Genomic DNA, 19346 nt, shown 5'->3' with positions numbered 1-19346 from the left:
AAATTATCTTTCAGATCCAGATCATTTAGTAGAAGCTTTTCCACATGAGTCAGACGTAGATGACTCATAGTCAAAAGCTGTGGTTACTGAAAACATTAATTTGTTTCCTCATATGACCCAAACCATCATATGATTCCAGCTTTGGATCCTCTCATAACCATGCAGTTAAATTATTGGCCCAGAACAGAAGAATGCTTGTGATAAGTTAACATATCATCTACTTCTATGATGTCTAAGATATTGGGATCACTTCTTCTTCTTCACTTCTCTTTGTCTCCAGGCTTTGTGGAATGACGCCATGGTGAAACTCACTTAGACTACAAAGTACAGAAGCCTGGTATCCTGCCATAATGTCTCACTGAAGTTATGATTACTGGGGAAAAAAAAGCTAAGATAAGATCACTACAGAAGCTGAAAGTGATAGCATTTCTAGATGCTATCTCAAGATTAAAGAATGAAGTCATTATTACATTATCATGTCAAGCTGTTTGGTTTTTCCCTTTTAGTCAGATGATGACAGAAGAAACACTGCAGATTATAAACAATCAATACTGACAATATTGCCAGGAAGTACATTTTTTGCAGCCATTTCTTTGGCATAGTTTCCCCATATATTTACACATACCCAACCCCATACAGTGCATACACATTAAAAATATGAACCCAACAACAAACAAATCACAGGCTGCATGCAGGGATAGCTGCTAATCAATGTCCTGTTTAATGTTTAATTTTGGTAATTGCAGCCTGGAATGATCTTGGCCTTTATGGCTAATTGAGAGACTGTGGATTGGGATGCACACACTAATATAAAATGGTAATAGTGTTAGTAGTGGTGGTAGCAAAACAGCAAGTTTACAGCAAGTCTAATTTGTAAGTTGTCCTCCAGGGTTCATGACTTTTGTTTTGAAATACTCAGTACTCAGAGACATCCTCCTCTTGCTGATGCAGTGCACACAGAAGGATGTTGTAGTGTGCATCAAATCTTTCTGGCAGACTCTCCTATGGCTTGTCTCCATTTTCTCTGAAGCTAATTTTATCCTTCACAGACCTGACTGTAAGTCCAGCATGGATATTTCTCCTCGGTCATTCAAATTTTGGATTGCAACATGGAAACAGTCATTTGCAATTGCAGTTTTTCAGCCTTGCACGTCTTTTATGTCTTTGATTTGTTGCAATGGTGAATGTTAAACATCTAATTTGTCTATTGTCTGGTATAGTTTCATTTTCCTCAATGAGCCAGTGAGAGTTTGTTTTATTGGAGCTGAGCATCTGCCATGTCAGAGCTGGTAACAGTGGCATTTGCATTATGGGAAATGCAACGTTTTCCAGCAGTTTTTCAGCTGGACTCGTACCAGGAAGAAAAGTCCAGATGTCCTTTGCTCTGATTTTAACCATTCTTCTTTTACTCTCGCACAATTAAGGAAAGTGCAATAAAAAAATCTCTATACCCTTTTTAAAAATGGCTGGCCTCCATATACTGTGCATGACTGTACCCATCAGTAGCCTAACATTTCTGTTAGAACTCACATTGCACAGAGCAGGACAGGAGCAAACAGTGGAGGAAGAGGTCATTTCTTCTGAAGCTCCATAAATCTCTCCATAAACACCAACCTCCTCTATTGTTATTGGAAAGAGTAACATGAGGTGGCCATGGGAACGACCACTGTCATCCCTCAGTGTCCAGGTCCCTCTTAGTCAAGCATGGGGAACTGTTCTTAGACTAAGAGGGGCCAGCGGGGAGGGGGACAGGGCTGCCAAGCTTCAGCTGCTTGTCTCATCATAATAGTAATTACATCCCTTTATTCAGCCAAAGCTTGCGGTTGCCACTTCTAAATTTCTGAATGGTGGACTCATCGTGTGTATTTGAATGAAGTTGTCATTAGATATGGGAATGGAATGGTACACTCATAGTAGAAATGTTGATGTCATCACTCAGGAGGAATTATTAATGATGGGGTTCAGTTTTTACTCATTAAAAAGATTGTGTGTGTCTATGCGACTACATTTACATGTGTGTGCATGTATATGTGCGTGTGTTTCTTTGAGCTCCTGCATGAGAGTACATGATCAGAATGCCCACCAACCAAAGTATGTCGTAAAAACAGCCTCCAATGATAGTCGACAATGGCAAGCTGTGTCTTGCAGTGTGAGCTGAAAAGAGTGAGAATGAAAACAGCAGAGAGCTGCCTGACACACACGTGTCTGCAGCCTTGGAAACTCTTCAAGAAATCCTTATTTGTACTTCAATCATGTATCCTTCCATACAAAACTTCTAAGTTTAAGTTGATAGTTTATGCAAACTGTTGTGGTGTGAAGTTCCACATCCTGAATACACAAACAGACATGTTGTACTGCCTTTAAGTACTGTAGGAAATATTGCAATCACATGATGGCCAAACAATAACACAACCAGGAGACACATCTGGTCAGGAGAGGACAGGAGAGGATATAGGATATAAAATATTAAAAATGAATGTCATGGAATTTATTTGAAGGAATAGTTCAACATTTCAGGAACTATACTTTACTGCTTTTTTTTCAAACGTTCAGACTGATGTTTAGTCTGATGTAATATATATACATGATGTCCAAAGTTAAAGGTCCCATATAGTATAAAAGTAGAGGTCCATGTGTAGTTTGATTATAGATCAGGTCTAGGTTCTATATTAATACTGTGAAAGTATCAAAGCCTCAGTCCACAGAGAAATGCACACAGCCTGTATTCAGAAACTGAGCCTTGAAACCAGCCGTCAAGACTTCTGGAACTTTGTGATGTCACAACAAAGCACTCAGCCATGCCCCAAGCCCCGCCCACCTGCACCCACCATCCAACCTTACAGGATTTGGTTTCTCTGAGTGCTTACCTGAAATCTTCTATATTCTTTTTTTGATCACTCAGAACAGTCAGCCAATCAGAAGAGAGGCTCATCTCCTCTCTTCTGATTGGCTCACCAACCTGTCGTTACTAGAGCTCCAGAGAGAAACCTGAGAGAGGAGATGTAAAACTACATTGAGATGGTTTTTGGTTCTTAAAACCACAATTATATCTTCTTATGGATCAACACTTCAAATAAAACACAGAAGAAGAGGAAAATATGGAGCTTTAAGAAATAAATCTGCCACCAATTAACACTTTAAATCTCTTTATTTAATCCGTACACAAATAGAAAATGAAAATGTGTGATTTGAGGGAGTTGGCTGAAACTTTAATAGATACAACAATAGATGACAGGAAACAAGGGAGAGAGATGCATGAGAACGCCAATATACATGGAAAGCGAGTAAGCAAAACTAACAGTTTACTCTTTATTAGCCTAACAGTGTTTATACTAATAAACACTTGGCAAATAAAAAGTTGGCTAACTGGATATCGTCAACAACCCAGCATGTGCTAGCAACGACTGTACAGCAGTATTCAATAGTGCAGGGAATTTTATTTAATTTCTGTATTAATCGAGTGGGAACCTCCTTCTGTTTCAAGAATTGTTTGTTTTATAGTGTGGGGTGTTGCACGCACTAATGGCACATTGACATATGTCAGTATCAAGTAGAACTAAAACAGTACACATCATTATCCTCCCAAACTATTAAGCTGTAGGTTACATATCATTTATCATTTGTAAAATCAGAATTGTTTTTACTTTTCATGCTATGTGTCCACTTTGAAGTAAATAAACAAAACTCGTATGTATGTAGTACGTATGCAGTTCAGCATGTAACAGTCAGTCACCACCTGCACTCCTTAAAATTAAACTTTGTGACACAGCACTGAAATAAGTTTTTAATACAATCTATGGTTCTATATGTCAGACTTAAGTGAGTATACGACTGTTTACTTGAATAGGTATATACCAGTGTGAAGAATACCAGTAGAAAAGATTCAGTCATTCAGCACTGTGTTCAAAGGCCAATGCTAATAAAGCATGAAGTTCCAGTACAGATTATTTTCTACCTCATAAACGATGAATATATTAACAAAGAACCAAGACTTTAAAATAAAATGTCATGAGATAATTTCCCTCTCATTCATTCAAGAGGTTTTTAAATCAACACCACTGGGGTATCCTGCCCACACGCATTAGTTTCGTGCCATTGGGCAAGTGAAACTGAATCAAAAACGAGGGAATTTATCTGGCATACATCTAGCAAAGGAATATTTATTCTGTTGCCATGGAGCTGCAAACGCTGATCTCTTTCATTTCTCAGTGACCCAAGAATCAAAGTTTACTCTCCAACCACAAACTGTAAGGACACCGGGGAAGGTAGAAACCAAGGAAGGTAGAAAGAAACAAAGACAGGGGTGAGGGGATGGAAGGAAGTAAAATAGACAAAAACTAAGAGAAAGGAAAGAAGAAAAAGAGAGCTGCTGCAGTGCTTCAATGCAACAATAGGCTTGGTGACTCATCTCTCTCTCTCCCTCCCTCAGGGACCTACGGCATGCCATCACTTTATATAGCAATCTCTCTCTCTCTCCCTCCGGTCTCATGGCTCTGATTAAAGGGGACGAGTGGAAAACAGAAGGAAAGTAGAGAGTTCTCTCCCCAGAGTTTTATGCTGTGTGTGACCAGTACACTCTCTCCCATGGCGCTCACATGAGAAATGTACTCACACAAACACATGCAAAGTCTCTTAGAGTAATGTATGCCTACGCATCCATCACCCAAAGGACACAGTCCAACAGGGTAGGCATAAGGATTATATGACAAAGGTCATCATATCATTGAAGTTTAAGTCAGAAAGTTAAATTCATAAGCAACAAAACACACTTGTGTTCAATTCACCACCATCCCGGGTTCTGTTGTTACAGATTTACTTGGTCTGGTATGACCACTAATTAATGGTGGCTAATGTTAGCTAACGTTAGCAAACTTCAGGCAGATATTAGGCCTTTCTCAGTCTGCATTTTTGCCTGTATTTGTGTTCTGTACTTGTGAAACTCAAGTTATGTCCCAATTTAGCATTTCAACACAGACCACATTTATCTAAGACTGATCTCAATGCCTCCGCCTATTTCATGGGCATCCCATGATGCTTTTTGGTGGACAACAAACCCACAAATATTATTGCCATCCCATTTTCAGATTTAAAATTATTTTAAGATAGAAACTAATTGTTTAGATTTTACATATGAGGTTGATTTATCAAAATAATCCCTACATGTTAGGTCAATGTCCATGGTCATCCTGGTAAGAACAGACCTTACAATACAATAGTTTGCTGACTTTATGACTCTTGTCCACTACTTTTACACAATGTCTTTGCATTTCACAGATCAGTATTCAAATGGTTTTATTACAAAAAATAAACACAAAGTGAACAAACAGCATTTAATAGTAGACATGGTTGGTTTGCTTCTCTGACTAAAGGGAATCTGCCCACTCTGTCTCACCTGTCTTAAAGGTGCTAGGTGTATATTCTTAGTGTCAAACCCAACAGCTTTTTCAAATTTGCAAATTAAAACTACCTCTTACTTTGATGCAGAGAATTAATTTATTTTTTATTCTTTTAGTGTGCTCTTCACCTGACCATGTGGTGTCTTGTCAATTTAAAGGGTTGGTTTAAGGGTTTGAGCAATGAAGTGTATGAATTAATTGAGTTGACACCACAAGGTCTATTTAGTAGCTGTTCTTCAGCTGTCCATCATATTACATAACATGGGCTTAATGAGGATATATGTATGTTTTCTCTGTTGCCATGGTGACATGCATTGTTGTGTGTACAAGATAAGAGGTTATAATAAACCGTCTGAGCAGCTCTACTTCTTCAGGGAAGATTGGACGCTATAGTGACTCGCTATCGGAAATAGATGAGACGGTCCAGCGGACCTAGGCTAGTTGGTTAGCATGCTAACTTCAGTAGAAGAAAATGACTGATAGAAATAGAAGCAAAACAAGAGCTAACATTGGCGTTGTTGTCCATCACTGGAGACAGCTTGGAGAGTACACGAATGGAGTTTGATGCTGAATTCATTTGAACTGAATGTTTCTTCTGGACTGGTAACTAAACAGCTGTTTTTGCTAACTTTGGCTATATGGCAACAGCAAAAACTTAAATATAGCACCGTTAAAGTTTTCAGAAACAAAGCAGCATCAACATTTCCATGACATCTGATATGATCAAAATGGACTAAATGGACCTTGTTTTCTAAACCAAAGTAAATTTTGTCATTTGAAAGCTCCAGAAAAAGAAAACAGTATCCTCATTTGCTTCTTAGACTGCTCTCAGTTCCTTTTCAAATCAGCATCTGTATCAAGAAGATTTGACATTTTCCTGGATTTACTGGAACATCCCCTCATTACGTGTGTGTCTGTAATGGAAGGCACACTTATACAGCTCATACAGTAGAGTATGCATATTGGTCACCCAGGTACGGTGCCCCCCCCACACACACACACACACACACACATCTGACTTTTCCACAGCAGTAGGGGAGTTCTTGGTGGTTTGAGTTTAAACAGGAAAACAGAAACAGAGAGGGGTGTGTTACAGCAGGATTCCTCTCTCGCTCTCTACTTTGGGCTGATGAGTGGTTGCAGTGTGGGCTGAGAGTGGAAAGCTTCCATCGTGTGCTTCACATCCCACAGACACACACACACACTCATGGACACTCGGTCACACAGGCACAGTCAAATAGTCACACATTTAAACCTCTGTATAAGCACATATGTTCATACAAATGCACACACAGTTAAACACACAGACACACATCTGTATTCTTCTTTGCACACAGAGAGATTGTGCACACACACACTCAAACACACACACACACACACACACACACCTCCTGCAGCAGTAACCCTCTGACTCAACTGTTGTCTAGTGAAAATCTTTTTCCTTTCATCTGGAAGCATTATAGTTCCAGTCAGGCTCACCACTGTTACCATGGAGATAAAAGCACAACTAAATGTTTTTGACTGCAAATGAAGTCATGCTTTTTATTTATAGATTTAATACAAAACTGTCATCAGAGACTACGCTGTAGTACCAAGGATGTGAAGTACACAAACACAGATTTGGCAAAAAAACAACAATATATATTAAACATTTTCAGTCTGAGTCAGGAAGTGTTTACACACGCTTGGCTGAGGTAAATGCTTTGGTATTGTTGCTGCTGCCATGGTTCCCCTGTGCAGCCACTCACCGCTGCCTATGCCCGGAAAATCCAAATATGCCTGTATCAAACATCCTCAATGTCTTTGATCGGAGACCGTCAGGAAACACACAGGCGCAGGCATGAAAACAGACTAGGAGAGATATGTAAATAATGATGTGAAGAGGAGATGAAAAACACAGAGATCACAGTGTCATCTGTTTGTGTTTCAATCGTCATTTTTAAACATAATGCTCAGCAAGGGACAGCAGTGTTGCGTTAATGGTTACAGAAAATGTACTCTAGTGATTTTAGTGAACCTGACTTTCACTGTTTTTGGTGATAATATTCATATTACAATGTGGTTTTCCTTACAATGAGAAGTACAGCTTCATGGATGCTACATGACCACCTGGCTGTATACTTACTTTTTATGTTTTCATTTTTTTCAAGCGTATGAACATAGATGCAGCAAATGAAATCAGTTAAATCAAATGTTAAGCATGACAAATGTCAGGCCTCAGGCCTAAAAGCTTGTGCTGTCCACAGCAGAGTGTGTGGTGGGACAGAAGTCACCATGCACAATCACCATGAGAGAGAAACACTGAGTTGTGCTGACAACACAGAGCATCAGCCAGCTGATCTCAGCAACTGATACACGCACACACACACACACACACACACACACACACACACACACACACACACACACACACACACACACACACACACACACACACAGTGATAGGGCTTTTGTAAGGACTATAGGCTTCGTATTGTTAGCTACCTCTTATCTCTTTACTTCAGTTTAAACTTGCTCTGCTGCAAAACCCCAAATATATGAATATTAAGCCGAAGCTGAGACGGTTAGACGCCTTATACGCAGTACATCCGTTGCACAGCTTTTCCATATGTAACAATGTCTATCTATATTTAGTCTCAAACGAGCTTATCCAGTTATATTATTCCTGCCCTCAGAGCACAGTTGTGGCCAGTCAATAGATCTGTACAGTGTGAATATAAAAGGCACAGGTTCAGGCTGTGCAATGAGGCAGATCAAAATGACAACGAAGTGCGGAGCAGAGCAGGGTTGGTAGATACAGCGCAGCTCAGGCAGCCAGAAACCAAAGTGTTGAGATAAGTTAGTCAGTCCAGAAATAGAAACCATCAGAAACCTGGATAAAGTCCAAATTAATGTACAGTGAGGTGAATAACAAGGTTACTCATATTCCATGGAGAATACTGGGATATACTAGCTTCATGTAACCACAGTCTTTAATATGAGGAATGGGATGTTGCTGACAAATAATTAGATTTTAATAATTTAATAATTTTTAGTTTCTAGATCTCAGTTACAAATAACAGAATGTAAAAGGGTCATGCTCCTCTGAACACACACTGTCAGGTAAGGACAGTTCCCAGAGGATAATGTCTGCTATATATTGGCCGTATTGTTAACAGTGTATCTGTAATGTATTACGCCAGAGAGCTAAAAAGTGTGAGTATTCATGCGTTGGTGCACGCACACAGAGTGAGAGGTGGGTCGTTAGAGGAAGAGAGCCACAGTAAAAGCACTGCAAATGCCTCTCAGATGAATGACTTTTCCACCAGCCATGAGTCACTGCAGCGATCTGTCCACCACCGTCAGACGGAAAAAAAAGAAAGAGAGAAACAAAGAAACAAAGAAAACAGGAAGACAAAAAAAAAAAAGTAGGAAAACTGATGTCAGTTGTGCAGTGATGTAGTTTGTGTGTGAGAGTAAGTGTTAGTGGTTGGAGAGTGGAACGCAGCATTGGTTACAGAAATCTATTGCACTGTGAACATACACACATGCATGCACACGCACACTCCCAACATGAAGGCCTAACAAGACATAAAGAGCAAAGTGGGAAGCCCCATATTGTGATGAAACAAATCATGAGACGACAACTCCCTTTGCTTCAGGACACACTGACTCTCTGTGTCTCTCTGTCTGTCTCCCTCTCTCTCTCTCTCTCTCTCACACACACACACACACACACTTTTTGGTTCAGTGTGTTTTGCAACTAACTTCCCTCCTGACTGTCATTTTGTAACTTAAGTGCAAACCAGATATGGAAATTATCTCATTGTGCATGTTTTGCAAAAGCTTAGGGCAAAATGTGCTCTCACTGCCTTGCTTAGAAAATAAAATACACACAGGCACACACACACACACACATACACACACACACACACACACTCACAGAACCATTACATACCTTATTCATCTATTTCCATTTTCCATGGCTCTGAGTGTACCTTCCTGTCTTTGGCCCAGCAGCTTCATGGAGAACAATGTCCTATTAAATTAGGAGGGTCAGGAAGTCAACACACCAAGGTGAATGCCTGAACTTCCCCGTACACTCTTTCCATGTACTTTGGACACACGCACACACGCACACACACACACACACACACACACACACACACACTCATGCACATAGCAGAGAATTCCCTCCTGTACCCCAGCCTCTGCTGAATCCATCTTGTGCAAACACATCAACATGTGACCTCATACACCCTGAGCTGACCAAATGGGTTTTCCCACACACTGTATGTGTGCAGGCTTCTCAACGATAAGGGAACAGTGCTGTTACACCTCATTTTAAAAGCTAAACGGCTTTGGCTGCATTACCCTTTGCCTGCATTACTCAGTGAATTAATGAATATATTTCATGAAGCCCAAAATGACTCCGGAATAGTGAGGATGAGGCCCATTCATTACAGGGTTTATTCTCTGTGGTTAATGGTGTCCATCACTTGAATATCTGTCCCTGAGCAGTCCCACAATCCCAATGAGATCAATGTGAGAGAAGGCTGGATACCCACTGAGCAAACTGCCTTAACAGCCCCAAGGCACCCAAAAGACCCAAGTTCACTGCATGCTTGTGTTATCTGCTGTGTGCACTGTGCTGGGGGGCAAAATGGTGCATACAGAAGGTGGAAGGACAAGAGTGTGTGTGTGTGGGGGGGGGGGGGGGGGGGGGGGCCTCAGTTGCCTTGGTGCGACTGGACATGTTCAGCTTTTACACACAATTTGTCTCAACTGTTATGCAATTGGGTGAACTTTGTCTTGCCAAGTGTGGATGAGTGATGGCACCGGTCAGCTGGTTGGCTCATCTGTCTAAGACTTGCTTAATCACGGCAGGATATCTTGTCTACTGCTGTTGAGATTGAAGATTAGCTTTGGATATCATGGTCCCCAGAGGATTAAAGCTAATGTTTTTGTTGACCCCCTTGAACTTGGTTCTTTTCATCAGGTTAAAATGTCTTTTTGTAGACAAGAAAGTCTAATGAGTAGATGGCTTTGATATATCCCGAACACCGTCATGATCCCCAGAGGATGAACTCTTTTCATTTTGGGCAAGTACTTTGTTCTAGCATGAATCCCAGGACAAAACATTAGTTTTTCATGTAAAATATTGAACTATTCCTTTAAGATACAGCCAGAAATCCCAGTCTACTGATACAGTCCCACAAGAAAAAGCAGCACACAAACATTCAACCCTAATATCCACCTTTAATAAGAGCCCTTGTGACAAACTGTGAGGACACTGCTAAAGCGATTTACAATACAAACTGTATTGTTCTTGAGATTAAAACAAGATGTAATGAATTTGAGCAGGACAGGTATTTTCCACCAGCCCTGCCTGTCAACACAGCTGTTCAGGCCAAGAATCCACGTCCAAGGTCAAGTTTACCCAAGATACTGCAACACAATACCTTCATAAAACTGCCATCACACTGAAAGGCAAGAGAATACAATAGGTGCAAGGCCTCCGCTCACCCGCCCTCAGCTCTCATACCTCCACCTTCCAGCCAACACTTTGATGCTATCATCTTCCTGCTGAGCAGATGGTTTTCCAAGACTCTGAAGCATCATCCCATTTGTGCTATTACTCAGTTCATACGACAGCAGCATACTATCTTCCCTTATCCCCCCACCCACCACCCCCCACCTTGTGGTCCTTTGTTCTGGCTCTGCTGTGTTCCTGTTTTGACCATAAAGGCATGTAGAGGGAGAGGAAAAGACAATACGTACAAGTATTGGCCCTCATGCAGACATCCAGGAGCCCAATTGGATGAGGATTTGCCGTGATGGAAACCGGAAGAGCCCCCTCCCCTCACACCTCCTTCCCATCCCTTCATTAACAAGTCAGAGTATTGTATTCACAAGGTGAAGGGGTCACAAGAGAGAAAGGGAAAGAAAGGCTCCCTAATCTGGAATGCAAACGGGTTAAAGGCGAGTAAAAAGTGGGTGGGAGATGGAAGGGCCATGGGAATGGAGGAATAGATGATGGAGGAAGGAGAGGAACATGAAGTGGTGCTGTGCAGGAATGCTTTATCAGGGTGGGTCGGGGTTTGGTGGAGTCAGGTCATACTTACTGGAGTCTTGTTGCACAGGAGGTGCACTGAGACATTTATGTAACAAGATTTAACACCCAAAACCAAACCAGACAGACCTGGAAGCTGCAAGGTTCATTACGCACAGATTGATTCAACTGCTATTAGAGCCTTGCCTGTGGTGGGGCTGCTTTGTTTTGGGGGGGGGTGCCAGAGGAAAGGTTAACTAAAATCAAAATGGTTAGAATTTGCCTGGAAATTCCAGAAGAGTTCCTGTTTGACGTGCAGAAGCTGAGAAAAAATTGCTTAGAAATCTTGTATGGAAACCACAGACTGTATATAAGGATGTACGTAGCCTCTGTGACATCACCCACAGGTTTCTGAAGAGTGGTATTGAAGCTCAGAGTGAACTGCTCCACCTTTCCCATCTTGGCAGTGTCCCTAACTCCCAGCTAATCTAAAAATGAGCAAAGAGGAGGGGCATGTGTGGAGACAAGATTTAAGCGCAAACAACACACACTCATTCAGCATAACTTTAATCGTTAAAAAAATGTAAACAGGTGAGTTATATAAACAGGTGTCATGAAGGAGGGAATTAGCTCTAGAGAGCAAAACTGTTTTTGTACCAGGCTGTAAACACGTTTATTTCTGCTGTAAATTTGAACATTTTAACATGGGAGTCTATGGGGACTGACTCACTGTTGGAGCCAGACTCTGGTGGTCATTAGAGGAACTGCAGTTTTTGGCACTTCATTGTTGACTTAATTTTTCAGCTCTGGAGGTTGATGCTTGGTAGGTTGTGCTTTATTTGGACAACCGGGAGAAACAGCCACCAGTGGACATGTCACCAGAACTACAGTATATATCTGAAAAAAATGGAGATGTGGGTAGCAATTCAAAGCCTCAAAACAGGCAAGGTCACTATAATGAACAACCAGTTCTCCAGTGGACATCAACACAACAGAGATGTGGACTTCAGTCGCACTCAAGTGACAAATCAGATGATTTAGACTTAATAAATTCCAAAAAGAACTTTTTACTCTTAACTTGGAGTGACCTGATGTCCACACCAAACCAGGAATGTAAAGACTCTCTTGTGGTCAACAAAAAAAAACAAACACACCATGCGACACACTGTACTAGCTCTCTCCTGCTGTAATTGCTCATGTGTCTGTCAGCAGGTGATGTGGTGTTTCTGGGTGAACGCAAGATGAGAGAGTCAGAGCATGTGTCAGCCTGCAGAGAAAAACATGATTAGACCAAACTTCAACTCATCCTGATCCTGATGAGAATTTCCTGGAGAAAAAAAACCACAAGCTATTTCCATTAGTATGTTTCCATTACTTTGTCTCTGAGTCAGTTACATTTTTCTTTGTCACACCTTCCCTCTGGGATGACATAAATAAGTGAACCCTGGGGTCTTGTTACAGATTCCACTCAGTCTTGTCCTCTGCCGAATGTAATCAGCCTTCATCTGTGTTTCCTCTAATGGACCAACTGTAAATCCATTTAATATTAATAAAGACATTCCATTCCTTGTATCATCCCAATAATACTTATCATGCCAGATTCTAACCTTCAACTACCCAAGCCTTAATTCTATCCCTCTTGCTTCACCTCATCCTATAACTTAAATGACTACATTTACTTTTAAATAAATAATAATCTAACTTTAAAGGAGCTGTCAATCCTTTCATATAGACTATGGATAAATAACTATGTATAACATCAGTTTTGGCTGGTAGTGACGATCCCAGACAGAACCACCTGACTCTACAAAGCATTTTAGCATCTTTGCAGCCTTTGCTGTTTTTTTACAGCCTCTCTTACCACTTTCACAGACCTTATTTCCAGCAGCGGCTGGCAGCTGTTTTCAATGAAAAGTCTCTGATAAACACACTGTAAACTACAGCAGACAGACAAAGTTTGCATCTGGCTAATGAACATAGTGGAGCATTTGGCAGGTTGTGTTGTTCTCATGAGCTGGTGGAGAAAAAAGACAAAAAGTAAATATTGGCCTAACATTTGCCAGCTAGACACAAACTAAACTTCAAATGCTGCTGGATGACCCAAATACAATATCAGGAAGCCGCAGTGCTATCTGCTGTGTGCACTGTGCTGCTGGACGTGTAAATACGCAACTGTTGGCTAACATGTTGGCTATATCAACTTTATAAGATAAAATGTCAGCTTGTTCTGCTGCTCCTCAGCGATCAAAAAATTATTTCCACTTTAATCATGAAGTCAACTGGACACTGGCAACTGGTCTTAATAAAAGGGTTTTCTTAAAGTTGTGCAACCTTGTGAGGGTATTTTGGCCTAATCAAGATGACAATGAATGAAATTTATAGTACTATTTACTAGATCTCAGCCAAACTCTAAAAACCATCAAATATATTAGTATACAAAGGGGTGGCTGTGGCTCAGGAATAAGAGTGGATCATCCACTAATTGCAAGGTTGGTGGATTGATACCTGGCTCCTGCAAGCTGAATTTTGAAGTATCCTTGGGCAAGATACTAAACCCCAAATTGCGTGTGTATGGTAGAGCAGTGCTGTATGAATGTGTGTGAATGTGGTTTCCATTGTAAAGCGCTTTGAGTGGTCGATAAGACTAGGAAAGCGCTTTATAAGTGCAGTCCACAAAACCTGTGCATTATTTATATATGAATGTATGGCTGTTGGGGTTATTGCAGATTCAGAATTAAACTTCTGGCCCAACCTGGTTCCACATCTGGGCAGATGTTATCCTCTGGTATTGGCTGAAATGCAGGAAGATTTTCTGTGTGTGCCAGAATGCTCCAGATGTGGAAGTAGCATCTAAAAATCAGGCTGCATATAGGCCAGATTTGGGCCATAGAACCGGGCATATACTAGGGCCAGAAGAAAACAAGCACATGGCCCAAGTATGGGCCGGATTCATTTTGCTATCTTTTTTTCTTTATGACTGTCCAATTACTTCAACCTTTTATACTACATTATCTTTTGTGACTTACAGAATAGATGTTTCTATGTCTACATTTTCATTGGCCATCCTGGACATAATATCATGTCTTAAACTTTCAACAAGGTATTCTATCTGGACATTGAGACACTTTTACTGATCACATTCAACATGTATTAACAGTCCTTATGTTCTCTTCTCCACAGGATGAAGTGAAGGTTCCCTCAAAACTCAGCATCTCTAAATCCATGAAGGTCTCTGAGTCTGTGTCAGGAAGTAGAGGAGGCAGCTTGCTAGAGCTTAAGGAAGCTGTGGAGGAGCCAGGAGAGGAGGGAGAAGGAGAGAAGGCAGATAAGCCACATGTAGACCTCTCATCAGATGAAGAGGGCTTGGAGATTGAGGAGACCATTGAGGAGTCTCGAGCTGAACGCATCAAGCGCAGCAGTCTGCAGCGCGTACAAACCCTGAAGACAGTCTTCTCAAAGGAGAAGATGGATAAGACCAGGGCAAAAACCAAAGAGAACTTGGAGAAGACCAAACAAAAAACCAAGGAGAACCTGGAGAAGACAAAACAGAAGACAAAAGAGAACCTGGAAAAGACTAGGCAGAAAACCAAGGAGAACTTAGAGAAGACAAAGCAGAAGACTAGGGAGAACCTGGAGAAGACACGTCACAACATTGAGAAGAAGATGGGAAAGCTTGGAACACGCATGAGCGTCAACCCTGAGCGCAAGCAGAAGATGCAGACATCCCGCGACAAGGTGAAGAAGGCCTTCACGCCAGACCACGTCGTTTACGCCCGCTCCAAGACTGCCGTGTACAAGGTGCCCCCCTTCACCTTCCATGTCAAGAAAGTTCGTGAGGGTGCTGTCGAGGTGGTCCAAGGCACTGAGATGGTGGAAGTGTCCCAGGATGTTGACCCATTCAGTGGGGTGGATGGGGAAGTTGAGGAGGGCGCAATAGAGGTTGAGATGGAGATGATGAATGGGGGAGGGGATGAAGAAGAGGTCGAGGAGGATGAAGAGGAAGACAGCCACGATGCCCTGGAGGAGAATGAAGAAAGAGATAGAGACAGTGATTAGATAAAGAAAGAGGAATTTGCCAAGATCCTAACAAAATCCTTTGCACCAATCCTGAGAGTTCTGTAAAAACTGAATAAATTGTGGTGATCGAGAAGATTTCTAAGAAGTAATTACCGTTGATTACAAGCTGGGTCTTATTTTTATTATTTTGGCCATGATTTCTATCAGGTATAATGATTTTGTACTCACCAAAGTAATTGTTATGATCTGGGAGCATGGCGACATTTCTACAAGTTTGGCGGATTAGTCAGACAATAAGACAGATGGTTAACAAACCAAGAGATTATCCAGATTTTCCAAATCACTTTATTTGGAGGCAAACTGCACCTAAAGTAAAGTAATCCTTTATTACACTAAAAGCCAAATTATATGCTCTTAAAATCAGTAGTTGTTGTTGTTGACATACATAGAAAATATACAATGTTCTGTTTCCACCCTGAAGAAATAGCTATACATTATGTCAGAGCAGGCTAGTCCTACACTTACATGGAGCTGATTTAGTAGATTTTGAATTTTGGGTGTCTGCTCACCACGAACTAGGTTCAGCATCACCACTTGAATAATGTGGAAATATTTTTGATGCACTTTGGTTAGTCCAGGTGCAGATCACTGGACCAGACAGAAGGCACATAGGCATCAGTTAATCCATGACAACACTGTCTTCCAAGCTGATCCCTGCTTTTTAGGGGGTTCGGGTGAGGAGAAACCAGGTTTTGGGCCTCATCTTCCTGAAGGGATGCGTCATATTCTAACAGAATATGAGAGGCAGGAAAGAAAGGGTATAATATTGCCATTTAACATTTGTAAATAGTACTCCCATTTTACGTGTGAATCATGATTTATTTGAAAAATCAGACTGGAATCATTGAGTGTTTAAATGGCAGTGTTTTTAACAGCAGATCACTCGGCTAGATCTTATCCAAGGCAACTTCTTGATCATGCCCAGACCTGTTGAGTGAATTAGCCAATTAGTTCAGTTGGCAATGTACTGTGGTGCTGATGAGAGGGTGTGGTACACAATAAAAATTGATGTATTTCAGTGTTTTCCACTCGAACATGCTAGAGGAAGCCATCCAACAACAATCCATCCAATCCACCAAGTGGGCAGGACGGGCAAATGCCCCAGCTCCAGGGTTGATGTGTGTCAACTGATTTGTGCTAGTTTAATTAAGAATTTGTTTGGAACTGTACTCCATTAAACTATCTACTGACATGGTAAGTGCTTAATGGAAGGTTTTACTTTATTATCTAATCACAAGGCCCCTGAATAAGTAGAGAATTATATCCTGCTCTGCAGTTTTTACATCTTTCCACTCATTGTTTCAGGGTTTCAGCGAACATCCACTCTCATCAACCTTCTTTCCAGCAGTAGGCAACTGTTCTTAGTGAAAAAGCTCTGATAAACTCACTGTACACTTCCTGCCAAGCAACAGCAGACAGATAAAGTTAGCAACTAGTCGGTAAAGACAGTAAAACCTTTAGCAGCTAAAGGAGCAGATATCTTTCTCAGGAGATCTCAAGAGATCAAAACAGAGATTACAGCAGAGTGAATATTAAACTGATCTTGCCTGCTTCACTGTTCGCTAATGTGTTCACCTAGATTGCCATGTTCCCAGGTCTCAGCAGTTAACTTGGTCAAGAAAATGTCATTATTAACAATATGAATGATGGCCAATACCACAAAAATAAGACCCAATTTAGAGAAAAAAACACAATTTTCATTGGGTTTTACTTTGACTACAGGCTGTGTGCTTAAGAATGAATGAAAATCCTCCCATATTTGCTAAAGCACTTCAGGGGTTGTTTCGAGTCCCTTTGTGTTTATAGGGTGTAGATGATCACTAAAATTGAAAGAAGAAGAAGAAAACAGGAAGTGGAAATAGCAGAATTCACGTAAGAGTTCATTAGGAGGGGACACCATCATTCCCTTTGTAAGAAAGTAAAATTTTGTCAGCATTTCATTTCTTGTTTTATTTTTTAAATAAAGACACTACACTAATCATTCACAACTAGAGTCTATGGAAATGACTCATCTCCTGCCCATTGAATTTCAGTCGTGCTCTAATGGCCAAATTATTCATAAACACACTGAGGACATAATCATGCTTACCCAGACATTTCCTTGTGTGTGTGTGTGTGTGTGTGAAATATCTCATATGACACATGCAAAACTATTCTTTCCGCCCCCTTTGTTGATTAGTTGTTTAAATGTTGAGGCGTTATCTTACTCTGTTTAATGTACCCATTATAGAAGCAAAGTGATTCTGTTGTAATTTCTAGGTTTTCGTGAGCTCACAGTTAAGTATTTGTGAATGATTTTGTATGTAATCACACTTTACACTAGGCTGACGTCATCTCCTTTTTCATTAGTGACTGAATGTAGCCTAATCACTGTCTTTTCAACGCACCTTGTTTCATGCAATACTCTTATATAACATTTTGCTGCCAGTGTTCCCAAAGAACAACCCGCACCCATGAAAATGAAGGTCAGCAAAACATAAGATAGAGACAGCTCATCCATAAGTCCATTATATTTCACTTTAACTATTTTCTCATGAGAATTTTCCTCTTACAAACCTGTTGTGTGTTATTTAAAAATGTGTTTCAATAAATAAACTGAGATAAGGACCAATACTTTAAGCAAATCTTACAAACCTCTGGCAGAAGCAGTTTAGACTCTGTGCACTTCTAGGACCTGTCTATTCCCAGGACTAAGTGTGTGTTATTGCTGCGGTCTGACACTGACCCCTAGTGTTCAGTCATCTCACTCTCATTTTTTTTCTGTTCCAGATTGAAGCTGCATTTCAGCAGAGTTTCCAACTATTCTCTTTCAAATGACCATTTCATTTAAATAGTCGCACATAGGTTTGCTCTGTTGTCCACATTAACTTGTTTGTAAAAATGTGTTTTATATCGTCACCACTGTTGGTGGTATTTTATGAGTGCCTTGCAAGAATGAATACAAGAATTAATGTTTTTTTCTGCTCTGACTGAATTCCTTCTAGCATATTCAGGATAAACTTCCATCCAGTGATTCCTTTCTCCGAGCTAATCCCGGTCAGGGTAGTGGAAGCTGGAGCCTATCTTGGCATACTTTGGACTGAAGGGGCGTACACCCAGTCTAATAAAGGGCTAACACAGAGACAGACACAAGATACATTTATCATCCAAAGTAGGAGAATATAGACTTTTACATAACTGTTTCAAAGGTTTACCACATGGCCATAGTATTTGTACTGTCAAAGTTTAGTTTCTACAGTAGCTCAGACAAATCAGTTTTATTTGTGTTCATTTTTTGTATATAATGTGAATCACTGCCAATGCAGATCACAATGCATTTTGACTTTATTTACCAGAGAGCCTCTTGCCTTCTGTCGCCTGCACTTCTTCAGCATTTAGAACAGCTTCTTCTTGGGCCAAATAATTTTGATGTTTGCACAGATTCCACAGTGCAACAAGTGACACTGGCGCTCTTACATGTTAGCAAGGATTCAAAAATATTCTAGCTTTTTTGATGCACAGTTGTGGTAGAGATGTTCAGTGGTTTAAAGCTCAGTCCTTCAAAGTTGATTAAGAATGTCATGTCTGTCAAAGCAGTAACAACATGCAGCTATATGCTCATTGAAACACAAAATGTAGTTCACACTTAACTGTTTCCTTGCTTTTGTTTTGTCATTAACTGATCCCTTTATGATGTTTAATGTTTCATTTCATTTCTTAACCACTAATGATTTAATTAATAAAAACTATTTGGTTCACAGTTACTGTGTTTTCATTTGATGTTGGCACAAAAACTGAAGAACTGGACACACACAAAAAAAACTGCCAATTACAAACACATTTACAGCAGACCTGTCTGATCT

The 19346-nt window shown here is 40.6% G+C and overlaps 1 protein-coding gene across 1 annotated transcript in view; it reads left to right on the top strand.

Moving 5' to 3' along the window:
• Positions 1-19208, top strand: part of LOC111237069 (caveolae-associated protein 1-like) — a 29650-nt gene extending 10442 nt beyond the window's left edge. Inside the window, exon 2 of the mRNA XM_022766024.1 lies at positions 14608-19208. Within this exon, the coding sequence (XP_022621745.1) occupies positions 14608-15483 (876 nt within the window). The 3' untranslated portion in view covers positions 15484-19208. The remainder of the gene's footprint in view (positions 1-14607) is intronic.
• The last annotated feature ends 138 nt before the right edge of the window (positions 19209-19346 follow it).

This window comes from Seriola dumerili, unplaced genomic scaffold, assembly GCF_002260705.1.
Source record: "Seriola dumerili isolate Sdu_G_001 unplaced genomic scaffold, Sdu_1.0 BDQW01000807.1, whole genome shotgun sequence".
NCBI classification, from domain to species: Eukaryota; Metazoa; Chordata; class Actinopteri; order Carangiformes; family Carangidae; genus Seriola; species Seriola dumerili.
This window is presented reverse-complemented; position numbering and strand designations above follow the sequence as displayed.